The following is a 27,034-nucleotide window of genomic DNA, read 5'->3' on the forward strand; positions in this document are numbered from 1 at the left end:
AGTTTTTTATAGATTAGATCATGACCCATTTATTGACTTTAAATGTTATGACACGGTCAAATTTGATCCAACTTGCCCAATCAACACCTTTCTGAAACCATAGGATAATTTTGCCTCCCTACTCCTTTGATGGATTATTGGTATATCCATGCAAAAATAAATTAATACATTGGTGCCATCTTCTTTGGGTGGACCTTTTTTTCTTTCGTTCTTTTGAATGACTCAATATCGGTGTTAAAATAAAAGAAACTTCGCTAGTAACCATCTGCACAACGTGAAAAGGCTGCAAGTTCTAATGCCCGATTGTCACAGCAAAGATGGTTTCAAAACTGCAACCAAAAACATAAGATAGGGAAAGCTAATATTCAGATTGAGATCACTGATGGGATCTACAGAAACTTTCCATTTGGAGAAATATTAAGATTGATGCAGGAGGAGGGAGAGGAAAACATCAGGTGCAATATAATAAGCATATTTTTGTATCACACGAGGATGGCGTTCATGCATGCAATTTATGGAGAGAAAAAAACTTAAGCAATTCTTCCTTTGGTCAAGTAAAATACTGGCATCCTGTTTCGTACCAAGGGTCTAAGTTCTTTTTGCAGACAGATAGGGAAGAAGAATAGCCACTATGACGAAAAATACAACAGCCTGCACAAGTTATTCAGGATATTAGAAATTTTCAATTGCAGAAAGATGAGTTGGTATCAAAGTGTGAAAAATTATCAGCACAAAAACTCACCAAAGTTGGTATGTAGTTAGGCTTGTTCCTGATAAGATAAAACTTCCTAGTGGTTAGATAGAGGCACCAGCTGACAAAATTCCTAGGAAAAAGTAAAATAAAAAAGAAATAAATGCAACTAGCTAGAGAATATAATGAACCTTTTATACAAGGTTCCAGAGTCACTGCAAGTTCTCATAATTGCTTCAATCCGCTTCAAAGTATTTGTTGCATTTGGATCGTTATTATCAACCTGAAAAAAACAACTCACACCTCAGAAGTTCTAGCGGTATGTGTTTCATTAGAAATAAGAACAAGATTTAATTCACTCACTAAGGATCAAAAGTGAATGTCTTAAACAGTTTGATGGTAATTGAAAGGAATCAATAGATTAAGTCGAATTTTCAACCAAACATGACTGATTTTAAGACAGGAAATAATTGCAGAGAGCTATTGCAGTGACAACGATAGAGAATAGTGGCAACGACCAATTCAACACAGTGATTGACGTCTAACTGGGAAAATATTCCATGCAACATGAGGTCTGTTTTCACATTAGTGATAAACAAACATGAAAATAAACACTTACAGAAAGATGTACACAATGAGAAACAAATATAATACACAAAACTTGTAGAATGGAAAGCTCAAGTATTTCTAAAAATGGTTATTAACTTCTAGAATGATCAGGTTACAGCTAGGAATCAATCTAGTACAGAGGATAAATATAAGCACCATACCTTGGATTTCAGAATACAAGAAAAATGTGAAAAAGCATCGTAGACATCGGCCATTGTCCTGGTCTGGTCAAAAACCTTAGCACTGAGTCCTACATAGAAGAAACCGCACGACTCGATGATGATGAAAGGATTCTGATGATAGGACATTTGTTATGTCGGTGATGGGAAGAAAAAGAAGAAGAATCAATTGCAGAGCCAACAAACTAATAAAGCATGAGGAAACATAAAAACTAGGTAGCACACAAATATTACTAGGTAAAGAGCTGTTTAATCATGCATAAATCTAGACAGACATAAATGCAAGTATGATCAAGCAGATACTTTTAGAAAGCTTGAAAGAGTAAGTGATGAAAGATATGAAAGATTCCAAGCAAGGTCAATGTTTTTGTGTTAATTATCAAGCAAACTGAATTTATTAGAAGCATCGCACTAGAAAGAAAAATGTACCATTAGATGACGTTCGTGACAAGACTCGTTGGTTAGAGGCCTTCTATTAGAAACAGGTGTTCAGTTTCTAAAGTATAATCTGGGATGTTAAAGGGTATGTATAGCTCTCATACATTTGTAAGATTAGGAAATATCTTATTCTATTTTACACGATGGCCTAACACGTCAGAAAATTGACCAAATTTTCTAGCGGCTAGATCAGTCATCACAAAAGAACACATGAAAAATTTAACGCTAAAGAAAAAAAAAATTGGCGTGAGAAACTAGCAAGGTTCATGTTGAGGAATCATATACATCTTACCTCGTCTCATTTTTACAACACCTCTGAAGACTTTGATATTCTCGTAGCACATTGCCAATGTCCCAATAGCCATGACCTGTTAAGGATAAGAAACTAACACTAACTAAAGCATGTTTTAAGACAAATAGAAGTATTTGAGTACTGCTGGAAGGTAAGAAGTTACATAATACAGCAACAATTGAGAAAAGCTGTCCATAGATTATCATGTCTCCACCAGCCACATCAAGAAGCATAGAACTTGAAAAGATGGTAAAAATATCATTCTTTACCAGAACTCTAACCCATTCTCCATACACCAACTCTACACACTCCATCATGCGAATATTTTCTCCAAACACAAGATATTCTTTACGAGTTACCCAAGTTTGTGAGAAAAGAAACTAACAGAGAGAAGGAAAGAGAGCATAAATTTAAGCGGCACAAGGGAACATGCATCATAAAATAAGGAAAGACCTTCAAGTACCTGTGGAATAGCACAGGATCGAAATATAGCTGGATCACGTAAAGTGGATACGCAAACAAGACAATCTTCCACATGTGATAAAGCATTAGTGACCATGTCATTGAGACATTGTACTGCCTTGACCGAATTTTCTTCGAGCTTCAAGTCCTAAGAAGTAACACAAATTTTGTATGCTCAAATCAATAGGTCATGAACTGGCTACGGTTACGGTCAGATGGGCAAAATTAAGGGATGAGAAACTTTATGATGAGCTAACTAGCACAAGAAGAAAACAAACCTCAAGTTTGTAAACATATTTACTCCAAATTTGACGGGGCCAATACATACGACACTTGAGTTACCCAAGTTTGTGAGAAAAGAAACTAACAGAGAGCAGGAAAGAGAGCATAAATTTAAGCGGCACAAGGGAACATGCATCATAAAATAAGGAAAGACCTTCAAGTACCTGTGGAATAGCACAGGATCGAAATATAGCTGGATCACGTAAAGTGGATAGGCAAACAAGACAATCTTCCACATGTGATAAAGCATTAGTGACCATGTCATTGAGACATTGTACTGCCTTGACCGAATTTTCTTCGAGCTTCAAGTCCTGAGAAGTAACACAAATTTTGTATGCTCAAATCAATAGGTCATGAACTGGCTACGGTTATGGTCAGATGGGCAAAATTAAGGGATGAGAAACTCTATGATGAGCTAACTAGCACAAGAAGAAAACAAACCTCAAGTTTGTAAACATATTTACTCCAAATTTGACGGGGCCAATACATACGACACTTGGGTACTTCATTTATGTCCTCCAAATAATCTCTAATGATATTTGTTTTCTGAAATAAATAAATTGCTGTTACCGCCCTGAAAAGATTGCAATGGTGGCCACAATGGCTCCTACGCCTGCTAAGATTAAGGTTAATAGTTAATACCTGAAGAAATAAGCCCACGGCATTGGGAAGAGAATCTGGAGCTAAATCTTCTTTACCAGAGGCATGGAAAAGTTTTGACAAGCCTAATCCTGCAAGCCCAGCTACATAGTGACAATATTCCTCGTAATCATCAATTGTTTCAATCTGCAAGGCAGAATTAGTTGTAAGCAGAATCCAAGGAGACTGATGGGCCAGTGAAGCATCCAGAAACATTATAGAATGCTGGAAACAGTATCGATCTCGCATTGCACAGATTCTAGTTACCAATCACTAGAGGCTGAAAGCAGCAACCAAAACCTAACAAGTTTTGAAATCCTACAAAATAATGTCAGCCTTGATACATAGAAGATGACTAATAGAAAATGAAGATGTAGTAGTTGTTGTTGGCCAATAATGCTTCATTATATTCAAAGAAATTTCTCTCAGAAATGTTGTTAAGAGCCTGTAGGTAACTGATATACCAAATTACCAATAACAGATGTACTAGTAACTGATGGTATAGAAAAGCAGGAGCCCGTGTTAAGTGCTGGATGAGCAGCCAAATGGAGTTTCAGAGGATATGAATTATTAAGAGAGAAAAAGGGGCAACGGGATTCCTTGAAACATGAAAGCCTCAAAGAATGAGCCAGTCATTCTGATACAAGATGCAAACAAATGGGAACTTCATTCCGTTTCACAAAAGTCGTGATTATCTTGGTTGTAATATGACATACCTCCTTGTTTACAAATTTAGCCATTCCTTCACCCATCCTCATTGTAATATCCTCAATCACCTCCTGATAACTATAAAATTACATGAATATAATGTTTCATTCACAAAGTATTGGCATAACTTTAGGAACCCGACTCCTAAAGCATATAAAATGAGATAACGTATAGCATTGGTTAGAGATTCAAAACCACAACTATGAGTTCACATATGAAAGTCAAGTCAGTCTAAATATAAACATATACCGTCTTCCAGACTATATAAAAGAAGGATAAACTTGTAGCTGAAGTACATTAACATCCGTTCAAATCTATAGGGTGCCCGGGTATTCAGCCAACTTGATGTCGAGGAGACAGATGTCAAGAAGAGTCAAGAAACTACAAACATTAATCTTCTAATTATAGTCTAATATACCTCTAAGATGGTTAATATGCATCCTTCTCATGAAAAAAAAAACATATATGAACCCTCTATTAATTAGAAGATTAATGCTCCTATTGGACCACAATTATTAGAAGTTTTCTATGACGAGTCTTTCTAAAATTAGCAGTACCACACGAGAAGAACTCACTTTTTTCCAAGCCCCAGAAAAGCAGAAGAAACATGATGGAATTGGTCCATGAGATCCTTGTAGGCATTTATACCACCTATCAAACAAAAAGCGGGATTAACCAAACAGAGACAAAACTAAAGAAAAAGTGATTGTGATTTTGATTTTGAAGCATTTCCATATCATAAAGGAGAATCTTTTATCAAAGTATAGAAATTAACAAATATGCTAGCTTGGAGTAGGGAAAATAAAGAAGTAGAAGAATTTAGACTACTCACATGAAAAATGCCATTCATGATCATAAATGTGACGATGAAAAGCTATGAGAATAGGTACTTTGACCTGTGTCGCTATGCTGGTATCATCCTCTGTCCAAAAGAACAATCACACATGAATAACAAACTGATGTATTCCAATTGAATGTTTGAAAAATAGCAAGCAGTGGTTTTACACACCAACAGTGTCAAGTGCTCGAAGAACCAAATAGAATACGCATACCTGAAAAGTGAAGATTACATGGCGATTACAACAAGTGAAGAAAATTGAACTCACAAATGTAAGGATGGGGGGTTCACAAACACAAAACAAGCTGGGAAGTGCGAACGAGGAATTAGTCTTACACAATATCTTCTATTGATAAAAGTTGATTAAATAAAACGGGAGCTGGTTTATAATAACAAAAAAATTAGAATTTTCAATTAAATAACTAACTAAAGTATACAAAGGAGTCCTAACCTCACTCCTAAGTCCTAACACACTCCTTCGAACTCTCAAAATTAAAGGCTCGCTCTTTTTCTTCGTTTATTATCTCCTCCTCTCGTTCTTCTTTTCTCTTTTTCTTCTGGCAAATCTATAATTTCAATGAGATGAGTGCACTTTTACCAAAAGGTCAATCTAAGATATAAATTTGACGAGTTTAACTTTTAATTATTATCATCGAACCCATTATGCTTTTGCAATTATATGTACAAAATTAAAAAAAAATAAGTAGTAATCTTTCACACATATATATATCTATACGTTGTTTGCATACTAGTAGAATGGGGACTTTTATCTTTTCTTTTCAGCAATAGTTCCAACTCATGTTTTCCCTCTCCAGTTCTTACCATTGGAGCATCTTGCAATACCAAATTTACTCCCACAGGAAAAATCTTATTCATGCTTAATGATTTTTAAAGTTGGCGGGTTTCATTTAGACCACTATTGGAAGCATAGTATACTAAGCTATAACTGCAATTGCGGAGATTTTGCTACAAAATTCTCCAATGAAAAATAAACAGTGAGGATCATTGATCTTCAGTCTAAGATAATGGTGGGCTAGCTTAAATCTTAACAGCAATTATGTGAAATTTAAGAAATGTAATCTTTCAGGCAACATATTGAGAATATTCCACATTTCGTTTTTCTTGGTAAAATCTTCTTTTGATTCATGTTTTTGTTAAAATTTACTTTTCTTCTACTTTATGATTTAATTGATGGTAGAAAGATTTATTTCCTTTTTAGTCTAGAAATATTCTAGAACATTTAGTTTCCTTCTAAGTCTAGTTACTACATTAATTATAAAATATTTAGTTTCCTTTTAGTTTAGTATCAACAACAACAACAACAACCCAGTGAAATCCCACAACGTGGGGTCTGGGGAGGGTAGAGTGTACGCAGGCGTTACTCCTACCAAGGTAGGACTGCTGTTTCCGAAAGACCCTCGACTCAATAGAAAGCATAAAAAGAGGTCAGATAAGGCCAAGAAATTCAAAGCGATATGGAAATGAGAATAACAAAAGCGACTAAGCCATGGTGAAGCAGTTTGCAAAGAGGCAATAGCTATCACAAATAAAATAAGATAATCAAAGTACAGAAAATAATAGATAGTAGCAGAAATCAAAGCACAAGAACTTATATCGCGATATTGCGACTACTAATATGAAAGGATAAACGATACTATCTACTAGCCTTCTACCCTAATCTGAATCCTCCATACCCTCCTATCTAAGGTCATGTCCTCGATAAGCTGTAACTGCGCCATGTCCTGTCTAATCACCTCTCCCCAATACTTCTTCGGCCTACCCCTACCTCTTCTGAAACCATCTATGGCCAACCTCTCACACCTCCGCACTGGGGTATCTGTGTCTCTCCTCTTCACATGTCCAAACCATCTCAGTCTCGCTTCCCGCATCTTGTCTTCCACCGAGGCCACTCCCACCTTGTCCCGGATAGCCTCATTCCTAATTCTGCCACTCCTGGTGTGCCCACACATCCATCTCAACATTCTCATCTCGACAACTTTCATCTTTTGAACGTGAGAGATCTTAACTGGCCAACACTCCGCCCCATACAACATAGTCGGTCTAACCACCACTTTGTAGAACTTGCCCTTAAGTTGTGGTGGCACCTTCTCATCACATAGCACTCCGGAAGCGAGCCTCCATTTCATCCACCGTGCCCCAATACGATGTGTGACATCATCGTCAATCTCCCTACTGCCTTGTATAATAGATCCAAGATACTTGAAACTACTTTTCTTCTAGATGACCTGGGTATCAAGCCTCACTTCCACGCTAGCCTCTTGAGGTGCTTCACTGAACTTGCACTCCAAGTACTCTGTCTTGGTCCTACTCAGCTTGAACCCTTTAGACTGCAGAGTGTCTCCAACCCTCCAGCTTAGCGTTAACTTCGCTACGAGTCTCGTCGATCAGGACTATGTCATCCGCGAAAAGCATACACCATGACACCTCACCTTGAATTTTCCACGTCAATTCATTCATCACCAAGGCGAATAAAAACAGACTAAGAGTTGATCCTTGATGCAATCCCATCACAAACTGGGAAGTGCTTTGAGTTTCCTCCTACTATCCTTACCCTGGCCTTGGCTCCCTCATGCATGTCCTTGATCACCCTAATGTACGCCACAGGTACACCTTTAGCCTCCAAGCATCTCTGTAGGATCTCTCTTGGAACTTTGTCGTAAGCCTTTTCTAGGTCGATGACTACCATGTGTAAGTCCCTCTTCCTCTCCCTATACTGCTCCACCAGTCTCCTTACAAAATGGATGACTTCTGTAGTTGAGCGTCCCGGCATGAATTCGAACTGGTTCTCTGAAATAGATACGCCTCTCCTCACCCTCATCTCCACCACCCTTTCCCACACTTTCATAGTATGGCTTAGCAGCTTGATACCTCTATAGTTGTTACAACTCTGGATATCGCCCTTGTTTTTGTATAGAGGGATCATTACACTCGACCTCCATTCTCGGGCATCATTGCCGTCTTAAAGATGACATTAAACAAACTAGTCAGCCACTCCAAACCTGCTGAGCCCGCAATCTTCCAAAATTCCCCAGGAATCTCGTCTAGTCCGGTCGCTCTTCCCTTGCGCATCCTACGAACAACACCCTTAACCTTCTCAACCTTAATACTCCTGCAATATCCAAAATCGCGATGCCTCCCTGTATGTTCTAAATCTCCCAACATAATGTCCCTGTCCCCTTCTTCATTCAAGAGTTTGTGGAAGTATGACTGCCATCTCCGTCTAATGCGAGCCTCCTCTACCAATACTTTGCCATGCTTGTCCATGATGCGCTTCACATGATCCATATCACGTGCCCTCCTCTCCCTCGCCTTGGCTAGCCTGAACAATTTCTTATCCCCGCCTTTTTCCTCTAGTTCAGCATAAAGACGTTCAAAAGTTGCCGTTTTTGCCATCGAAACAGCCAACTTCGCCTCCTTCCTCGCCATCTTATAAAGTTCCCTATTCATCAACTTCTCCACCTCATCCTTGCTTTCTATCAACTTCGCATACGCCACCTTCTTTTCTTCCACCTTCCTTTGCACTTCTCCATTCCCCCACCAATCCCCTCGCTACCCACCACGACTACCTGTCGAGACCCCCAGCACTTCCCTAGCTACTACCCTAATGCAACTAGTCATTCTATCCCACAAATTGGTCGCATCCCCACTACTATCCCAGGCCCCCATAGCCTGCAATTTCTCTCCTATCTCCAGGGCATTAGTCATGGTCAAACTCCCCCATCTGATCCTAGGCCGATCACCCACGACCCTCTTCTTTCTCGTTATCTTGATCCCTAAATTCATCACCAAGAGCTTATGTCAGGTTGTAAGGTTGTCGCTCGGGATGACCTTACAGTCTTTGCACAGCCCTTTATCATCCTTCCTAAGGAGTAAAAAGTCTATCTGAGTCTTAGCCACCGAACTACGGGACCAAGTGCTCCTCCTTCTTTGGGAAACTCGAATTGGCTATCACCAACCCAAAAGCTCTTGCAAAATCCAAAAGTGCGACTCCTCCTCCATTCCTATCCCCGAAGCCAAAACCTCCATGCACATCATCATAACCCCCTGAAATAGGCCCGATGTGCCCATTGAAATCACCTCCCACGAATAGTTTCTCAGTAGGCGGTATGCCTCCCACTAACTCGTCCAAATCCTCCCAAAAATGCCTCTTCTCCTCCTCGCCTAAGCCCGTTTGCGGCGCATACGCACTAATAATGTTCAAAGTGAGCCCTTCAATGACCACCTTAATCGACATCATCCTATCAGTGACCCTTCTAACCTCTACCACCTGATCTCTCAATTCACTATCTACTAAAATGCCTACCCCATTCCTATAGTTCGACCTACCAGAGAACCAAAGCTTATACCCGTCTACCTCCTTAGCTTTAGGACCTACTCATTTGGTCTCTTGGACACAAGCTATATTAATCTTCCTCTTTTTAAGAATCTTAACTAGCTCTATGGACTTCCCCGTTAACGTCCCAATGTTCCAAGAACCTACTCTCAGCCTAGACGCTCCTCTAACCCACTTACCCCTCCTACCCCTCGCCGAACGAGAACATGACCCTAGTCTACCATCAATAACCAAAGCCACGAAAACGAGTATGAACTAATAAATTATTGGAAGAACTACAGTCAGCAAAATATAACTACAGGTGTATGGACAAAGAACAGTTTAGTATCTATAAGAAAAATAATATATTTTATTTTATTTTATTTTATTCTCCTTATTTATCTATAATAGAGATGTAGTCTTTTATTTTTCAATACAAGAAACAATGTAATGAATTAATGCAATGAGTTTTCATTCATTCTTTATTCGATTTTCTCTTCCGCTTTTTTTATTCCATAACAGTGGTATCAACGCCAGGTTCATTGATCTCAATGGATCTGTGATTTCATTGAAGAAGAAGAACTACTTTCAACCACTTTTAACCCATTCCTATTTTCAACCTAATTTTAACCCTTGCTTTTATTTTTAACGCAGGGCTCATTTTTAACTCGCGCTCACTTTCAACGCACTGGGCTCCAATAATTTTAACCCGTGTTCACTTTCAACGCACCGGGCTCCAATTTTCAACCAATACCAATTTTTAACTAGTACTTGTTTTAATCCATTCCTATTTTAAACCATGTCAAGCATCAATATATTTTTGAATGCTCCACAAATCTTCATTGATGAAAAGTGAAAACCATCACAATTGACTAGTGGAGATGAAGTTAAAAAATAATTTTACACGACCTTCAAGAAGAAGGAGAAGAATCAAGTCTTCAAACTCAAATTGGATACACCAACTTGAGTTTGAGGGGATGTCAAAATTTACTTTTCTTCTACTTTATGATTTAATTGATGGTAGATAGATTTATTTCCTTTTTAGTCTAGAAATATTCTAGAACATTTAATTTCCTTCTTAGTCTAGTTACTATATTAATTATAAAATATTTAGTTTCCTATTAGTTCAGTATCTATAAGGAAAATAATATATTTTATTTTATTTTATTTTATTCTCTTTATTTCTCTATAAATAGAGATGCAGTCTTTTATTTTTCAATACAAGAAACAATATAATGAATTAATGCAATAAGTTTTCATTCATTCTCTCTTGATTTTCACTTCCGCTTTTTCTATTTCATAACAATTTTTGGGGTGGAAATGTTACATTATCCCTTCGAATAATAGATCACTGGATCTTGAATATATTCATATATAGCTTCCATTTGATAATTTATGCTTTTGTTGATAACAAAAGGAGCTCGAGATGGTCTAATATTAATAAAGAAATTTGCTTATGGAAGAAGAAGCTGGGTAGCGGATTTAATCTTGTAGTTGTGCACTTTAACACATTGTCTTTCCGCCAAACTAACACATTGTCTTTCCGCCAAACTACATATATTTTATACGGGTTTTTTTTTAGCTTATGCACATCCTTTAAAAATGTGCTCTCCTAAAAGTGTTTTTACAAACTTATCCCTAATTAAATGCCTAGAAAAAAAAAGCTACTTAATTCTTCTTGATTATGTAAATAAGGGTAATATTGGAGGAATAAAATTAATTTTTTTCTTGAAATTCTAAAGCATCACTTATTTTGAAACAAAATAAAAAGCCTAAAACATCATTTATTTGGAAACGGAGGGAATAGACATATTATTTGCTGGTACCATGCTCCTAAAGGACAGGCTGGTGCACTTGGTTCGATCATGAGTTATTCATCCTCAAGAATATGGAACAATTCTCACTTAATATATTTTTCTTTTCCTATTTTAGTGATGTACTCATATTCTAAAAATTTTAAATCCGCCTTGAACGGATGCATCTATCCCACTGGTCACTGTTGTTGGAGAAATAGGAAATGTCGAAACAAGAAAAAGCTTGAAATATTTGCTGGAGTTGGCCGGAGTAGGAGACACCATGAAGAGTTGGGTTTAGTTGGATTTCAGTATCCTACTCTCTCCGTCCATTTTTACTTGTGATATTTCAATTTGACTAATCTTGGAAGGTAAATTAAATTAGATTAATTTAATATTTTAAAATTAAATTTAGATGTTTAAAAAATCATACAAAAAATATTATAAGTTGTAATTTTTCTCATATTAATATAATGAAAAAACATATCTTAAAATATTAATCAAAGTAGTCCATGTAATTTAACTTTCGAGAAGTGAAATGTGACAAATAAAAGTGAACATAGAGAGTAGCAAATTGCACGGGAGGAAGGAATTTGGGGATTTGAGTGGAAAAAAAAAAGTGCCCATTTATATACGACGGTATTAAGAGGGTGTTTGGATTGATTTTCTAAAAGTAACTTATAAGCTAAAAGCTAAAAGCCATAAGCCATAAGTTGGTAATACCCAACTTTTGGCTTTTGCATTATTTTTGTACTTTTCTTGCCTAAAAGTAAATGCTTTTAAGCATTTTTTATCTTTATCAAACACTATAAAATTTAGAAAAGAGCTTAAAAATCAATAAGCACTTAAAATAAGTCAATCCAAACACCCTCTAAGTACACACAGCTTGATAAAGTAAAAATTAATTACAAACATATTATATTTATGGAAGTGAAGCAAAACTTTTATGAAATGATTGAAAATTTAGCTTAGGAGCATAAGATAAAAAAATTTATCAGTCAATTTAATTTCAAAACTTATATAAGAACAAAATGGTATCAAATGTTTAGGGATCAATTTTTCTTTTAGAAAAAAAGGTCTTCTGAATTGGAATAAAAGTTATTCTTTCCATCTCAATTTAAGTGTCTTAATTTGACTTGACATAAAATTTAAGGAATAAAAAGGGCTTTTGAATTTTGCGGTGACATAAAATTTAGTGAATAAAAGGGACTTGAATTTTGTGATTTTAAATTAAAAATGTTATAATGTACTAAAATATAGTTTAAATCTTGTCATGGTATTTGAATTGTCAATTGATTAAACATAAAAAGAGATATTATTTTTAGTAGAAATAAAAAAGAAAAGTAAAATACTAAAATTGAATGCATGGATATCATATTAAATTGTCCTACATGCATGATAAGTTAGGGCTCATCATAAGCTAGCAATCTAGTCGTAATATAGCTGGCATTACATTATTGCAATAATATTTTCGGTCAAAGATTCCGTATTAGACAGAAGAAGTGGAGAACTGCTAGCCACATGCATTATACATGGCAAACAAAGAAGACAAGTCACCATCGATGGTTTTGATACACGTTCAATTCCTTGGAAATACGTGCATCATTAACCTAATTAGGGTTGTGCATGTTAACGGTTAAATCGATAACCCGAATTGATTATTAAGTTAATGGTTCGGGTTAATGGATTACCGGTTCGGGTACCGGGTGGTGTTTTTGGGTTATTGGGTCGGGTCGCGGGTTGACCATTTTTGTTAACGGGTTACCCGATAACCCGATAACAATTTAATTAATTACACTTCTACCCTTTCATATATATTAAGTCACTTACACTACAATTAGGGTTACTTCATTTCATTTCATTACACAACCTCTTTGCCTCTCTTTAAGTCTCAAGCCTCTCTTACGTCTTACTCATTCACATGATTCTCAAGCCCCTCTTTTTCTTGCCTCTTCTTTGACGATTTCTGCCTCTTTCACGAACATGTACGTTTTCAATTCTCACTCTTCTGTTATGGGGTTTTTGTTGGGGTTGGGAAATTAGGGAAATCACTTTCTTAGAATTGTAAATTTAATGTCTTTTCTTTGTTGGGTTGAGAAATAGTGGGAATTTCTTCTTGTATTGCTTGCAAATTGAGTTTTTGGTTATGAGTTTTTTTTTTTTTTGCTGTTAATGTTGCAAACCTGGTAATAATTTGTGCAATTTCTATTTTTGGTTGAAGCATTGCTTGCAAAAAGGGTTCTCTACTTAATTTTTGTGTTCTTTCTTTACAATGTAAGATGAATTGAACTCAAGTTACACAAAATCCAAATGGAATCTGAACACTTAAGCTCCATTTCATCTTATTCTTTTGGTAGTTTTTTTTTTTTTTTTTCTCGTAAGAATGCTTATATATATGTCTTCTTTTGGTGCATTCATCTTTAGCAATGCTCACTATTGGTCAGTATTGTTAATTTTTGAAATTGATTGCCTGATAGACTGTTTGCTTCTTTTAAAATATAGGTATCATTGACACATTGTTTCCATAGAAGTATTGTGATATTTACCAGTGGTTTTTTGGTGAGAGATGTTCTTTATTTCAGATAATGAAAGAATTCCATTGCTTCTAACTCAGTGAAATAGACCTTTCTGAGATGTATGCTTTAGGTCGATGTGAAGTGAACTAATTACACCTTGTTGGTTTTTCAAGAATAGGGCTCTGTGGGTCGGAAATGCAAAAGCAAAAGTACTTGCCATCATTGGTTGAACTTAAAACTATAGCTTGTTGGGTGAGAACTTTTTGTTTTGATTATTTCTTTAGAATTTGTATCTGTGGTTACCAAAGCAAGTTGCTTGAACAACTTGCTAGTCAAAGCATTCTTAATTATCTGGTATTGTAAGTAGATTTAGTGAGGGCCAGCATGCAAATTGTTGTATTACCAAAAAGGCGCTTTAGCAACTTGTTACTATTATGAAGGTTTATACAAGACCTGAAAGGGAAACTGCTGGAGTTTGGTCCAGTCAAACTCTGCAATCACTGTTTTTATTCTGTATTAGCTTTGCACAGATGCCATACCATGTAGCTTTACAAGATTTTAAAGAAAGCTGCTATAGTTTGGTCCCGTCACAAACTCTTGAGAGAATCAGTATTTTTATCTCTGTAAAAGAATAAGGATAGCTGATTCTTCTTTCAATTTCTTACATTTTTCAGTCTCGAATTAATTTCTGTCTGCGCTTTTGTGTGCTCTCTCTACCTTTCCTGGTTGCATAGCAACATCTAAAAGCTTCACAGGCATAGTGCAGAGCTCCTTCTACTACAATTGTAACCAGTCACCGTCCATATTGTGGTCAAGTCATTTTTTTGTTGTGTGAAATCTTAACGGTTAAACCGATAACCGAACCGATAACATACAACAATCGATTAACCGATAACCCATTAACCGATATTTTAACGGTTTAATATGTCTACAAACCGATAACCAATAAGTTAAACCAATAATTTTGAAACCCGAACCGAACCGACCAATATGCAGCCCTAAACCTAATTGTTGTTTAAAAAGAAAGAATTTGACTTAGACGTTACGAACTCGCTTTCAATTTGTGTAAAGAATTGATTGGTCGGACACAGTATCTTTAAAAAAATATTTTTAAAATTTGTGATTGCAAATATATTGTAATTATAAAAAAATTATTAAGGATAAAAAAGATTTAAAATTAAATTATTTTTAAATATATAAAGGTGTAAATTCTTTTTAAAACTAATTAAGCAAGTAACAAAATATATTCCATCTGTTAGCATATGTATTTGGCAATTCTTTAATTCCAGCATGCCAAATGACATGGTTAATCACAATATTAAAAGACATTTTGATGCATTATACATATTTTTAATTTAAAACCATAAAATTTAAAAGTTCTTTTTGCTTTCTTAATCTTCGCGCTCGGACAAACAAATTGAGAATGAGGGAATTGAACAAAGCGAATATATACTAATGTAAAGAATTTTACACTATTGTTTTAAAGTTGAGTAATTAGGTTAATAAGTTATTTGCTACTATAATCTTAATTAAATTAGTTTAAGTCATATTAAAAACAATATATGAAAAAGGTTAAAGAATTGAAGAGAAGGAAAGAATACTAACAACGTCACGGAGCTGGAGGGGAAGCTGTTGAATGACGAGAGAGAAACTGCGAGAAATCTTGCGGAGCATCAAATAGCAATATCTCAAGTGTGGCTGTGAAGGAGTCTCTTTTTCTGCTCGTTTTGCTATTACTAACAGCTTCATCAATGGGTATAACTCATTCGGATGCCTCACTATTTCTCCCATCATATCACTGTTAAATTATATTCCTTCAAGAAGAAAAGCTCACCAATATATATAGGATGTGTCGGTGGACAGGAAAATGAATCTAATGGTGTTGAGAGAACAAGTGAAGCACCTAATATTTGAATACTTATAATTTATGGAATTTGACTTTTAATCAAACTCGTTGAAAGCATGTTTCTATAACATACAGGAAGACCGACGAGAAAATGACAAAAATGGTCTATCATGTTCGAGGATGGGTTTCAAAATAGTCCCATTAGTATGCACTGAACAATTTTTGTCTGTTAAGTTCGTCAAAAATTAATAATTTTAATTTCACATCAAATATTTATCGAATTTGTTTATTAGATTTGATGGAAAGTATTTTTGTTTAAAAAGGAATCTCTCTTTTTTTGAGCTTGGACTTAAATCGTGAAATATGTGTCGCATTAAGCTCTTTCTTTGGCACAACTCTTGGGGGAACTCACATTTAGAGTTACAAATTTTGTAGATTCTGCTATTTTTTATTTATTTCTGGAATCCGGTGCAATATCTTAAGGTGTAATTTCTCCTATTTTTAAAAATATCTTTGGGTGTCTAGTGCAGTTTTTATGAGGTATATTTTTTTATTTGATGAGATTTTCTTTTATGGTTAAAATCTTTTTTCCGTTGTTTCCGTCATATGTCACGAACCTAAATTGTTAAACATTTGACCAGGACTATATGTTAACTTTTGACAAATTTAAAGGACCAAATTATTCAGTTCATATTTAAGGGATTATTTTAAACCTACCCTCAAACATAAGGGACTATTTTTGTCATTTTCTCAATAAGAAACCTAGAAAATAATTGAATCTAGCACTTGCTTTCGATCTTATTGAAGCAGGCAATTTTTTTGTTTTTTTGGCTAAACATTAATATTTTCTGTCACGACCCAATTTAGAACCGCGCGGGCACCTACCTTTCCCTCCTTGGTAAGCGAACCCTCAATCAATAACACATTAATCAAGTAAAGACAATTTGAATATTCCAATAAATAAGTACAATTAACAGCGGAAATCAATTATCTAAAAAACTCCAGTATTGAAAATATTTACAACCGTTAAATAAATAAAGACTCTTTTCAAGTTCTCACGACCTGGTTTAGACTAGTACAAGAGCGACTAAATGATATGGATTACAACAACACTATAAGATCCAACCTCCGTCCCAGAATGAAGTGGAAGGAGGCCTTCAGATTAGGCATCGCGCATCTCCGAACATGTTGCAACCAATCACCTGAAAACACTCTACACCCGGAAAGGGTGTAGCAAGAGCAATATCAGTACAATCAATGCGTACTGAGTAAGTATCATAGGCTGACAATGGTTAGAAACACATATCAATAAAAGAAGTCACAAATCAACATGATCAACAACTAAATCAAGTCCTACATCTATTTACCGCTCAATATGACAACAAGACCCTTAACTCATTCACCTTCCGCTAATAACTACAACCTAGATCCACAACAATATCACGACAATCATAAATCATTAATACCATTCATTATTAATCTAGGAGTCGACTCTTCACTATGATGTCTTTAGTCTACATCCTTTAGAGGCCAAACATACAACTGATCCTACGAACTATCCACAAGATAAACCAACTAGTAAAAGTCACAAATAATCGAAGACAAGTATACATCATCGCCTAAGTAGCATCTAATCCTAATTGTGCCAAGTCTCAATATATCAATCCGAATCCAACATCACAAATAAACACCAAATCATCTCAAACAAGCCATAATGCAATGCAATAATGTATGATGCAATGCAATGTTATGCCAATGCTGTGTACACATGTACTCCAGATGGAAATATCGACATCTCGGTAGCACAATCCAGTGTGACTCGCGAAGTCTAAGTACCACCCGTCCCGGATCTTTACCCAACAAACACACGGGACCTCGAATCTTTGCCCACGGGGGGTTCTCACAGGCACCACTCTGGGGGACCCGCGGAGTCCGTGCACTCACTCGATCAACAATTCCAAAACAAACATCGGATATCGCCCTCTCACGTCACTCAAGTAAAAATCGAGCCCAACTCATCACAGTGTTTCATCAAGCATCATCAGTATCTCAATAATATATCATGAATAATGAGAGTGCGTGCAATGCATGTATCATCATCAATAATCATGCTCAATATCACAAGTAACAACAATGGGTACGCTAACAATGGGTACGCATAACAAACACCAACAATGGGCGTGCCAACAATATATCAGAGTCACAAGTACCAACATGGGTACGCCAACTAAATATCAAAGTCACCAATACCAACATGGGTACACCAACACTATCATCAATATCTACACAAGTCATACGGAATTCTATCCTCGTATCAACATCAAATTAAGGTACCACTATAACACAAACAAGTTGTAACAAAAATTCTCAATACCAATTACTCACTCGTGGCATCAAGCCAACACAATAGATCAAATCAGTAACAATACAATATTACCGCTCTTCCTTTATTAGCCTATTAGCTTAGTATAAGTAAATTCACCTCCTACTCACAAGGCATTCATTCCTACTCAATCTAGAACTCAATCGCAGCTATTTGTACATTCTATCCTTCCATTGATCAACTAGATTCACTATTAATAGCATAACACACTTCATCACATATTACGGAAATTCTCATCGTGAGACACAAAAAATAGGTATCAACCACTACTCCCAATAACGTAAAATCCACCGATACTCACGAAAACCAAATCAAGCATCCTAAAGAATCTACCGGCCACAAGCCCGAACATACAAATCACACAACAATACCATCCTAGGATTCCATCCCAAATCTCCATTTCCTACACATGCATTCTCTGTTCTTTCTAATACATGAATATGAAAAACTAATCGGAGTCTACCGAAAGGGAAGCCATAACCTGCCTCAAGGCCGAGCGGGTTCCACGAGCATCCATTGAGTCTTCAATTCGATCATGACGTCGTAATCCGCACGAAGGAAATTTGAGACAACATGAGGCCCAAGAATAGAAATCATCGTTAGAACCCTTATAAGATATTTCAGATTAAAAGGAAGGTTGGGAACTTAACCCACCACTAGATTCCATACATAGCAACAACATGTGATTTATCAACCTCTATTCATGACTAATGTCAACTCTTCAAGCCACTAGCTAGGTCAAATTACCATTTTCATCTATCCTTTAGAAACCCATTTTCAAGATTCATAGTAGAGACCCATTTGTAATATAATAGGGAAAATGAGAAGCTAGGTTAGTAATCATTTCAAGGTGATGAACAAGGAGGAATTACCCCAATGAGTACATATTAAGAACAACTAAGTAATCATCTTTTTAAGCCTTAGGAGATTGAGATACCCATTTTGTGTTTTCTAGACAAGGGACTGTTAATAAGAATCATTAAAAGGAAGAAATGAATGGGAGGAGTTAAAGGGATTACCTTTCCCAACAAAATATAAATTTTGGCTCCATAAGGCTCCAAGGGCGGCTGGACTCTTTACGGTTTTTGAAAACTGAGGTCAATTCCCGAAATGTCACTTAAATAGGGTAAATCACTGCTTGTAACCGCTGGGGCAGTCTGGGTCACCGCTCCAGCGGTACCGCTTCTGCGACTGTGGCACCGCTGGGCCGGTCCTCGAAGGAAATGGTCTGTACCGCTTTTGCGGTAAAACCCTCGATGCTGCGCCATCGCTAGGGCGGCATGAAGGACGCAACAGCGGCTCAACTGGACCCAGGTGGTCCAGATCCTATCCTTTTTTCCCGCAACTCGTACAATTTCCCGATTGAGCTAACGTTTTTCCAGAAATGAAAGATAGAACAAGCAGGTCTCAAGGAGTTAATGCCATGAATGTTTTGGAATTCACAGTAACGAAGAAACAGGTCGTTACATTTTCATTCAACCAAAAATGTGTTCTAGACAATGTAACTAACTCTATGACTCAGAGTTAGATCTTATAATAACAATCTATACATTTTCTAAAAAAACTAGTAGCACCATTTAGTCATTTACTCCTACAACATACTAAACATGGTAGACACTGAATTTATCTAAATGACTTCTCCATTTGCAATGCTTTGTCCTTCAATATACAGTTGAATAGCAAATCTCCCGGAGCCTGTGCATAGGGCCAGTAGCTTGATTAGAGAATCTTCTCCCATTGCATTTGGCCCAAATATGGTCAACTGCAGCTGCAAAATAGAACCCCCGAATACAAGCACTTGGTCTACCATTTCCCATCCTTTGGATCAGCCATACAATCTCTTGGTCCCAAGTCCCAACAGGTCTGTGGACACCCAACCAATTCAGTAGAGAATTCCATACATGTTGAGAGTATGGTCATGTGAAAAACAAATGATCAAAAGTTTCTTCTAACTCAGTATTGTTGACACCTAAGTTTTTACATCCAATAATTTTACTTAATTGCCCAGAGTTCTTGGATCTCAAACAGAGTGAAATATGTATTTTTTTTAAAATCAAAATGATTTTGCAAAATTATTTCGATAATATTTTTCCATTCGTTTGGAAAAATAACTTCAAATATATATATTAAGTCATTTGAAAATAATTTACATATTTTACTATTAATATTAAAGTATTTGTCAAGTTTAATCAGAAAATAACTTCAAAAAACTATTCAATTAATTGTCCAAATTATCAAGTGTCATATTTGTTGACACCTAATTTTTGACCTCCCATAATTTATTTTAATTACCCAGAGTCCTTGGATATTAAACGGAGTGAAATATGTATTTTTAGAAGTCAAAATGATTTTATAAAATTATTATAATATTTTACCATTCTTATTTGGTAAAATAATTTCTATAATATTATAAGTCATTTGGAAAGTAATTTACATATTTTGCGACAAATAGGATATATTTGATAAATTTAATCAAGGAAATAATTTAAAATAATTTCTTATTTAATTGTTTAAATTATCAGAAATTGATTTTTTTACTCCGTTTAATCCAAAGAAATTTGACTACTTGAACGAATTAATCATTTTACCCCTCAATACCTAAATTGGTATTTATCATAATTAATTAATTGTTTAATTGTGGTTAAATCCATAAATTGTTTGTTATATGGCTAGAAGTGGCTACAATTGAAATAATCAATTGCTAGTTTAATTATGACCTTAATTGAAGATCAATTTCCATGATTTAAGTCTATTAGGTCATATTCTGCAAAGTTTTTTATTGATTAGTTACATTCAATGAGGCTATATTTGAAATGTCAACTAAATGACAGCTTTGGAATATAGCTATTCGTTAAATTTGTGCATTTGACCTCCCTTTGCATATAAACATATATACACAGATATACGTGTTATAGCCCGTATCTTGTGTGTTTGGAAATTCAAAAGTCGTTGTGGAAAGTTAAGGGCGAGACCATTTTCAAAAATTATTTTAATGTACAAGTTGGTTATGGATATTATTTATAAATATTATTGTATGGAAATATTGAGAAAGGTTAAGGGTAAAAAGATAAATTCACAAAATGGTACATGGTAATAATGTGGAAGCTTAGGGGCAAAATGGTAATTTCACAAATGTTCAAGAAAGTTCACGAAAATGCCATGTTGGCCGTGTGGTGTGCCATATTTTTAATTAATGGGGGCTAATTGTAAGTCAAAAAAAAAAATGGATGGATCAAAGCTTCCAAAGGAAGACATTTAGTCTTCTTTGTTGAATTTGAGAAATTTCAAGAAAATAGAAGAAAATTCTAGAGAAGGAAGAAAGGGGACATGTGAACATACTTGAGGGACCTAAACATAAATAAGTAGAAGTGGAAGAAACTAACTATATATATGACTTATTAGTCATAATTCTCAAGAAAACTCTAGAGAATTTGGAAAGAAAGAAAGAAAGAAAGAAAGGAAAAAAAAAAAAAGAAGGGGAATTCGGCCAAACAAGGCCAAGAGGGTGTGAAGGAGGAAAATATTTTTCTTCAAGTATTCCTATCAATTGGAGGGTCCTCTATGACATGGAAGAGTTGTTGGAGCAAGTAGAACACATATTCTTGCAAGGTTATAATTTTAGCCAAATGAAGAATCAAAGGAGAAAGGTAAGGTTTCATCTTCTTTGTGTATGTTGTGGATGGTTTATATATGTTGTTGTATAGAAAAAATGAATGAAATCCATGAAAATATGGAATTTGTGTTGTGGCCGTGTACATGCTAAGTGTGGCCGTGTATGTGTGGTATTGTGTAGTGATGATGGACAAGTTTTATTTAGTCTTTTGGTTGTTGGTGTAATGTATAGAAATGGATGAAAATGCATGGAACATGAATGTTGTTGTTGTGGCCGAAAATAGGGGTGATGTTGTGAGATATGATGAGTTGAATTTATGTAGCATTTTGATTGTTGTTGTGTTGTAAATTTTATGATGTTAAATGAAGGCTTAATGGCTCGAAATGAATATGAAATTGTTGGTGTATTACGGAAGGAGTTAGTGCGATTTTGTTATGACTTCCTATATTTGTAAGAATGATATTACTAATGTGTAGGCTATAAATATAATTCATGAACTTGAAAGTGAGCCATTGTTTGGAAGATTGTAAGTCGGGTGGTGGTGATTGAATGTGAAAGAAGGGATTAAGTAGTTATTGTTCTTGTTGAAATTGAAAAGTGTTGGATGAAGTAGCATGTTGATTGAATTGTTTTGAAAGTTATATGAATTGAATGGAATTGAATCGAATTGAATTGAATTGAATAGAATTGAATGTTGGAGTGTTGCTAGAATGATTGCTAGTATTGTCGTTGGTTTGGCCGGGTTGAATTCCCGGATTGTTGTTGGTTAAAATTGGCTAAGTTGATGTTTTGGAGATGGCGTATATACAGGGGAAGTGCTGCCGAAATTTCGGTAGACATATGTTGCCTTAAGATTCCACTTCTAAATGATCTAATTAAGTTTTGGTAAACATGACCAATTTGTAGATTTTGGCGGATTTGGAACGTGAATTTGGAGTCGCATAAGAAGCAGAAAAGGTATGTAAGGCTTCACCCTTCTTTCTATGGCATGTCTTAGACGTATTAAGTTGGATACGAGCCTCGGGGACAACCCTATTCCCCGAAATTCGCACCTAAAGTTTCTCCTTTTTCATTCAGTAGAATTGAATCAGAAATTGTCCAAAATGTTGAAAAACCTTCCTAAACCTCTAGGACTTGCATAACTAAGACTCGACTACCTTGATACCCTCACAAGTAACGCCATTACATGTAACACATGTAAATTTAGTACGCCGCCTCATTTGACCCGAGGTGGGCCCCCTTGTTCCCGGTTTTCCTTATTGTTCCGCTTGATTTTCTTTGAAGCGAAATCCAAGGAAAACTTTTGATCTTTATTCCGTTCATCGAATGACAAGTACTGTAACTATGCTAACGAGGATACTTCCATGATGATAATGATAACGATGATGTCAGAAAAGGGAATATACCTAAGATAAGTACGACAAGAATGATCTCACGACTAAGAGTCTTGAGCTAAGAATCCAATGTGAATATGGAAGTGTTATACTAGTTTCTAAAAGTTTTCAAATGTTTATGAATTGACGGTTATAATGCCTATGATCTTACTCTATGTCTCCTCTTAAAGCTATCTTTCGTTGATAGTCTCGCCTTATAATTATCGTTCCTTCAAGGTGAGACAAGTGACCCGAGTATTCCATAATGTAATCGGAGGGTTTCGACCTTACGTCACTCCGATGGACACCTGACTTTCTTTGGGTTCTCATGCATGCCAATTGTATGACATATGAATATGAATGTGAATATGTATATGTACATGTATATGGGAAAAGGGGAAGGGCCACTGTTATACCACCACTTGATTCAGCTGGATTTCATCTCGGACGCGGGATGCCCGGACGCGGGATAATGGGAGAGCCGGATACGGCGTCTGTATTTGTGATATTTATATATAAAATGTTGGGACACTGTTGGGGAGGGGGGTGGGAGAGACGATGTACTCGGCGTCTGTGAATGTAAATGAATGACACCGTTCTCTGAAATGTTCTGTTTTCTGTATATGTAAATAAGAGACACCGTTTTCCTGAAAAAGAAACTAAGCATGCATGATATCTGCAGAAAGGCATTCATATGCACAGGTTACATCTGTCCCAGTATAAGCTCCTTATGTCTATTCTGTTATTGTTCATACTGTATATTCCTTTATTATGGTACTATTCATGCTTTACATACTCAGTACATTACTCGTACTGACCCCTCTTCTTCGGGGGCTGCGTTCATGCCGCGCAGGTAATCCCAGATGACTAGAAGACCTTACTGAAGGTGTTCCAGCGGAGATGGCGAACTCCACTTGTCCCGGAGGATTGCCAAGTCCAAGTATATGCTATGATGTTCTGTTCTATGTTAGAGACTTTGCAGACAGAGTCATGGGTATAGAGTGTCAGCATTGGTAGACGGCTTCACCAGCCAATATGTTATTATGTTTTATGTCACGAGTCTTATATGGTGTCAGATTTTACTTATGAAAAATAAAATAAAATTTTGGGAACTTACTATGTAATTATTCCTTAACTGATACAAGAGTTTGTCTATGTAATAAGAGTCAGCGGGTTCGCTCGACTCCAGATATGGGGTCGGGTGCCCATCACACCCTAGTAAAGTCGGGGTGTGACAAAGTGGTATCAGAGCAGGTCGGTCTAAGGGGTTGTCTGCAAAGTCGTGTCCGGTAGAGTCCTGTTTATGGGTGTGAAGCCGGCCACATTTATAAACAGGAGGCTGCGGGGCATTTAGGAATTGTTGACCTTCTTTCAATCTTAAATCGTGCGATAGAGCCAAGTCATAAGGAATAAGATTTCCTCATACGAGTTATACGTACAACGAAAGGGAGCGAACGAGGCTGTGGAAGCTTATAGAGGTAAGTCCTGACATAATTGTTCTGTTACCTGAACTGGAAGTACTGGATGGCGGGGATGTGCCATGTAGTCGTACGTTTTATGAGGCATTGATGACATTGGCCGCATACAGATTTTGAATGTAGGAACGGTAAAGGAGGTTCGGCCAGGACGGGTACGCCCCACTGGAGGAAGCATGGAAAGGAAATACTGTAAATAGGCAATAAGTGAAATGCGTTGGTTCAGAAAGGTTATGGATTTGGACGTGGCGACGAAGGTGGGGTCGCTATCATCGGGAATCTGGAAGTCCAAGACAGGAGGTAGCCATACACACAGGCGGAAGATGAACATCGGGAACCAAAAGGGTAAAACCGTAATTGTGAAAGAAGGACGCGTTACGAAAGTGCCTTGGAGCCTGTGAAACCTCGACTCGCTCCAAAACATGTAATAAAGGTCATGTGAAGAAGCGGACGCGAAAATATCGGCATTAAGGCACCGAATTTCAGTGAAACTTTTGGGTTAAGCGTGCTCAGGTAGGGGCAATTCCATGATGGGTGACCCCCATGGGAAGTTTATAAGAAATTCTACACATTCTGACGTAAAAGACAAATGGAGAACTAGAATAGCCTAAGTGAAACTACGGTATATGAGATGATGGGAGACCATAAGAAGACGCGTGAAACGAGGCAGGCTAGCTCGGTAAAGAGCCGTGGAATTAGGATAGGCTTGAACAATGATTGGGAGTACTTTGCGGTTAGTTGGTAGAAAGCATATATATATATATATATGGAGGCGTAGGATATCCCACATATGATTGTATCGGTGGACATGTAAGTTCCAGCAACCGGCGCTACGGTGAAGAAGGTATTGATTACACAAGGGTACCGAAGTTCAAGGGACGACAAAAATAAATGGTACGAGTGTCACCAGGTAAAATGCTATTATTTTACTATAGGTTAAGATTGGAAATTCTAGTATGACGATATTTGGAAAATAAAGAGATCAAAGTGTCGGAAGGAAGTGAAAGGTAAGAAACCTTAGTAAGTGAAGCTCCCGAAAGAAACTACCGGCAAAGCGCGAGACTATTTGGGTAAGAAGTCAAAGTAGGCATGTGAAAAGAGATAGAGTGTGGCAAAAGGAAATAGGAGAGGAGTGTATGAGGTTGGAGCACTGACTTCAACAAGTGGGGCTAAAGGAATAGCGATTAGGATAGGGAGAGTGAAAGTTGTAAGGGTTCTGTGCTGAGAACAAAAGTAGCAGCACGCTTGAGAGATATGGACACACAGGCCACAGCTACGGCACAAACGCGCAACTAAGGAAGAATTACGAACAAGTGAATTAAGCAAGGAAAGGAAGGTGCTCGAAGACGGTTAGTATATAAGGAGCCCCCTAAAGAGGGGGAGACCATATTATAGATTTCAAGACCTAAGGATAAGGAAATAGCCTACGGCTACATTGAATCGTTAAGTAAAGATTGCGTACTAAGACGTGGTTTCCGTTAAGATGCGGCGACGAGACAATGATAGAAAGGAAATGACCCGGAAAGAACAAGGATAATGAGGTGACACACTGAGCCAGAGAAAACCTATGACATGGAGCAATGACTCATGAAAAGTCAAGGGGTTCGATTATAAGGAAAATAAGGTAAAGGATAAGGAATGGGCATAATGGAAAGAGCAGCTATAAAAGAAACCCATGACATGGAATGAGGACTCATGTAAGGACCCAAGAGTTTGGTAGTAAGGAAAGTAGGATAATAGATATGGAATGGACATGGAGAAAAGGGCAACTATAAAGGAACCCCCTCCCGAAGTGCTACAAGACCCCACAAGGTCAGTTGAACATTCGAGGACGAATGTTCTAAAGAGGGGGAGGATGTTATAGCCCGTATCTTGTGTGTTTGGAAATTCAAAAGTCGTCGTGGAAAGTTAAGGGCGAGACCATTTTCAAAAATTATTTTAATGTACAAGTTGGTTATGGATATTATTTATAAATATTATTGTATGGAAATATTGAGAAAGGTTAAGGGTAAAAAGATAAATTCACAAAATGGTACATGGTAATAATGTGGAAGCTTAGGGGCAAAATGGTAATTTCACAAATGTTCAAGAAAGTTCACGAAAATGCCATGTTGGCCGTATGGTGTGCCATATTTTTAATTAATGGGGGCTAATTGTAAGTCAAAAAAAAAATGGATGGATCAACGCTTCCAAAGGAAGACATTTAGTCTTCTTTGTTGAATTTGAGAAATTTCAAGAAAATAGAAGAAAATTCTAGAGAAGGAAGAAAGGGGACATGTGAACATACTTGAGGGACCTAAACATAAATAAGTAGAAGTGGAAGAAACTAACTATATATATGACTTATTAGTCATAATTCTCATGAAAACTCTAGAGAATTTGGAAAGAAAGAAAGAAAGAAAGAAAGGAAAAAAAAAAGAGAAGGGGAATTCGGCCAAACAAGGCCAAGAGGGTGTGAAGGAGGAAAATATTTTTCTTCAAGTATTCCTATCAATTGGAGGGTCCTCTATGACATGGAAGAGTTGTTGGAGCAAGTAGAACACATATTCTTGCAAGGTTATAAT

General features: G+C 36.6%; 1 protein-coding gene and 1 long non-coding RNA gene across 10 annotated transcripts; one reads left to right on the top strand and one right to left on the bottom strand.

The window, feature by feature from the left end:
• Positions 1-2: 2 nt before the first annotated feature.
• Positions 3-15,797, bottom strand: LOC132636310 (squalene synthase-like). Of its 9 annotated transcripts, none has more exons than XM_060353125.1 (15): positions 15,386-15,795; positions 5,310-5,352; positions 5,133-5,222; positions 4,876-4,951; positions 4,309-4,378; positions 3,596-3,739; positions 3,395-3,499; positions 3,118-3,264; positions 2,673-2,819; positions 2,210-2,285; positions 1,462-1,550; positions 883-974; positions 743-770; positions 582-651; positions 3-329 (listed from the first exon to the last, which is right to left on the bottom strand). In XM_060353125.1, the coding sequence occupies exons 1-14, from the start codon at positions 15,572-15,574 to the stop codon at positions 589-591; spliced, it is 1,359 nt and encodes a 452-aa protein (XP_060209108.1). In that variant the 5' UTR covers positions 15,575-15,795; the 3' UTR covers positions 3-329; positions 582-588. The 9 variants fall into 9 exon arrangements, 6 of the variants coding, with proteins under 6 accessions (XP_060209108.1, XP_060209131.1, XP_060209116.1 ...); XM_060353148.1 differs by having other exon boundaries at positions 4,309-4,371; positions 15,386-15,482; XM_060353133.1 differs by lacking the exon at positions 2,673-2,819 and having other exon boundaries at positions 15,386-15,794.
• On the top strand, positions 12,386-14,277 carry LOC132636354 (uncharacterized). Its single transcript, XR_009581211.1, has 2 exons — positions 12,386-13,249; positions 13,959-14,277. It is a non-coding gene; the product is annotated as an uncharacterized LOC132636354 (long non-coding RNA).
• Positions 15,798-27,034: the final 11,237 nt, after the last annotated feature.

Source organism: Lycium barbarum, chromosome 1 (assembly GCF_019175385.1).
Source record: "Lycium barbarum isolate Lr01 chromosome 1, ASM1917538v2, whole genome shotgun sequence".
Lineage (NCBI taxonomy): Eukaryota > Viridiplantae > Streptophyta > Magnoliopsida > Solanales > Solanaceae > Lycium > Lycium barbarum.

Excerpts from the sequence above, each read along its gene's own strand:
- LOC132636310 (XM_060353125.1), bottom strand. The coding sequence starts at position 15,574 with ATGATGGGAGAAATAGTGAGGCATCCGAATGAGTTATACCCATTGATG. Across the intron at positions 2,820-3,117 it reads GATCCTGTGCTATTCCACAG|GACTTGAAGCTCGAAGAAAA; the intron begins GTACTTGAAGGT and ends GTTACTTCTTAG. Across the intron at positions 2,286-2,672 it reads GATCCTGTGCTATTCCACAG|GTCATGGCTATTGGGACATT; the intron begins GTACTTGAAGGT and ends TATCCTTAACAG.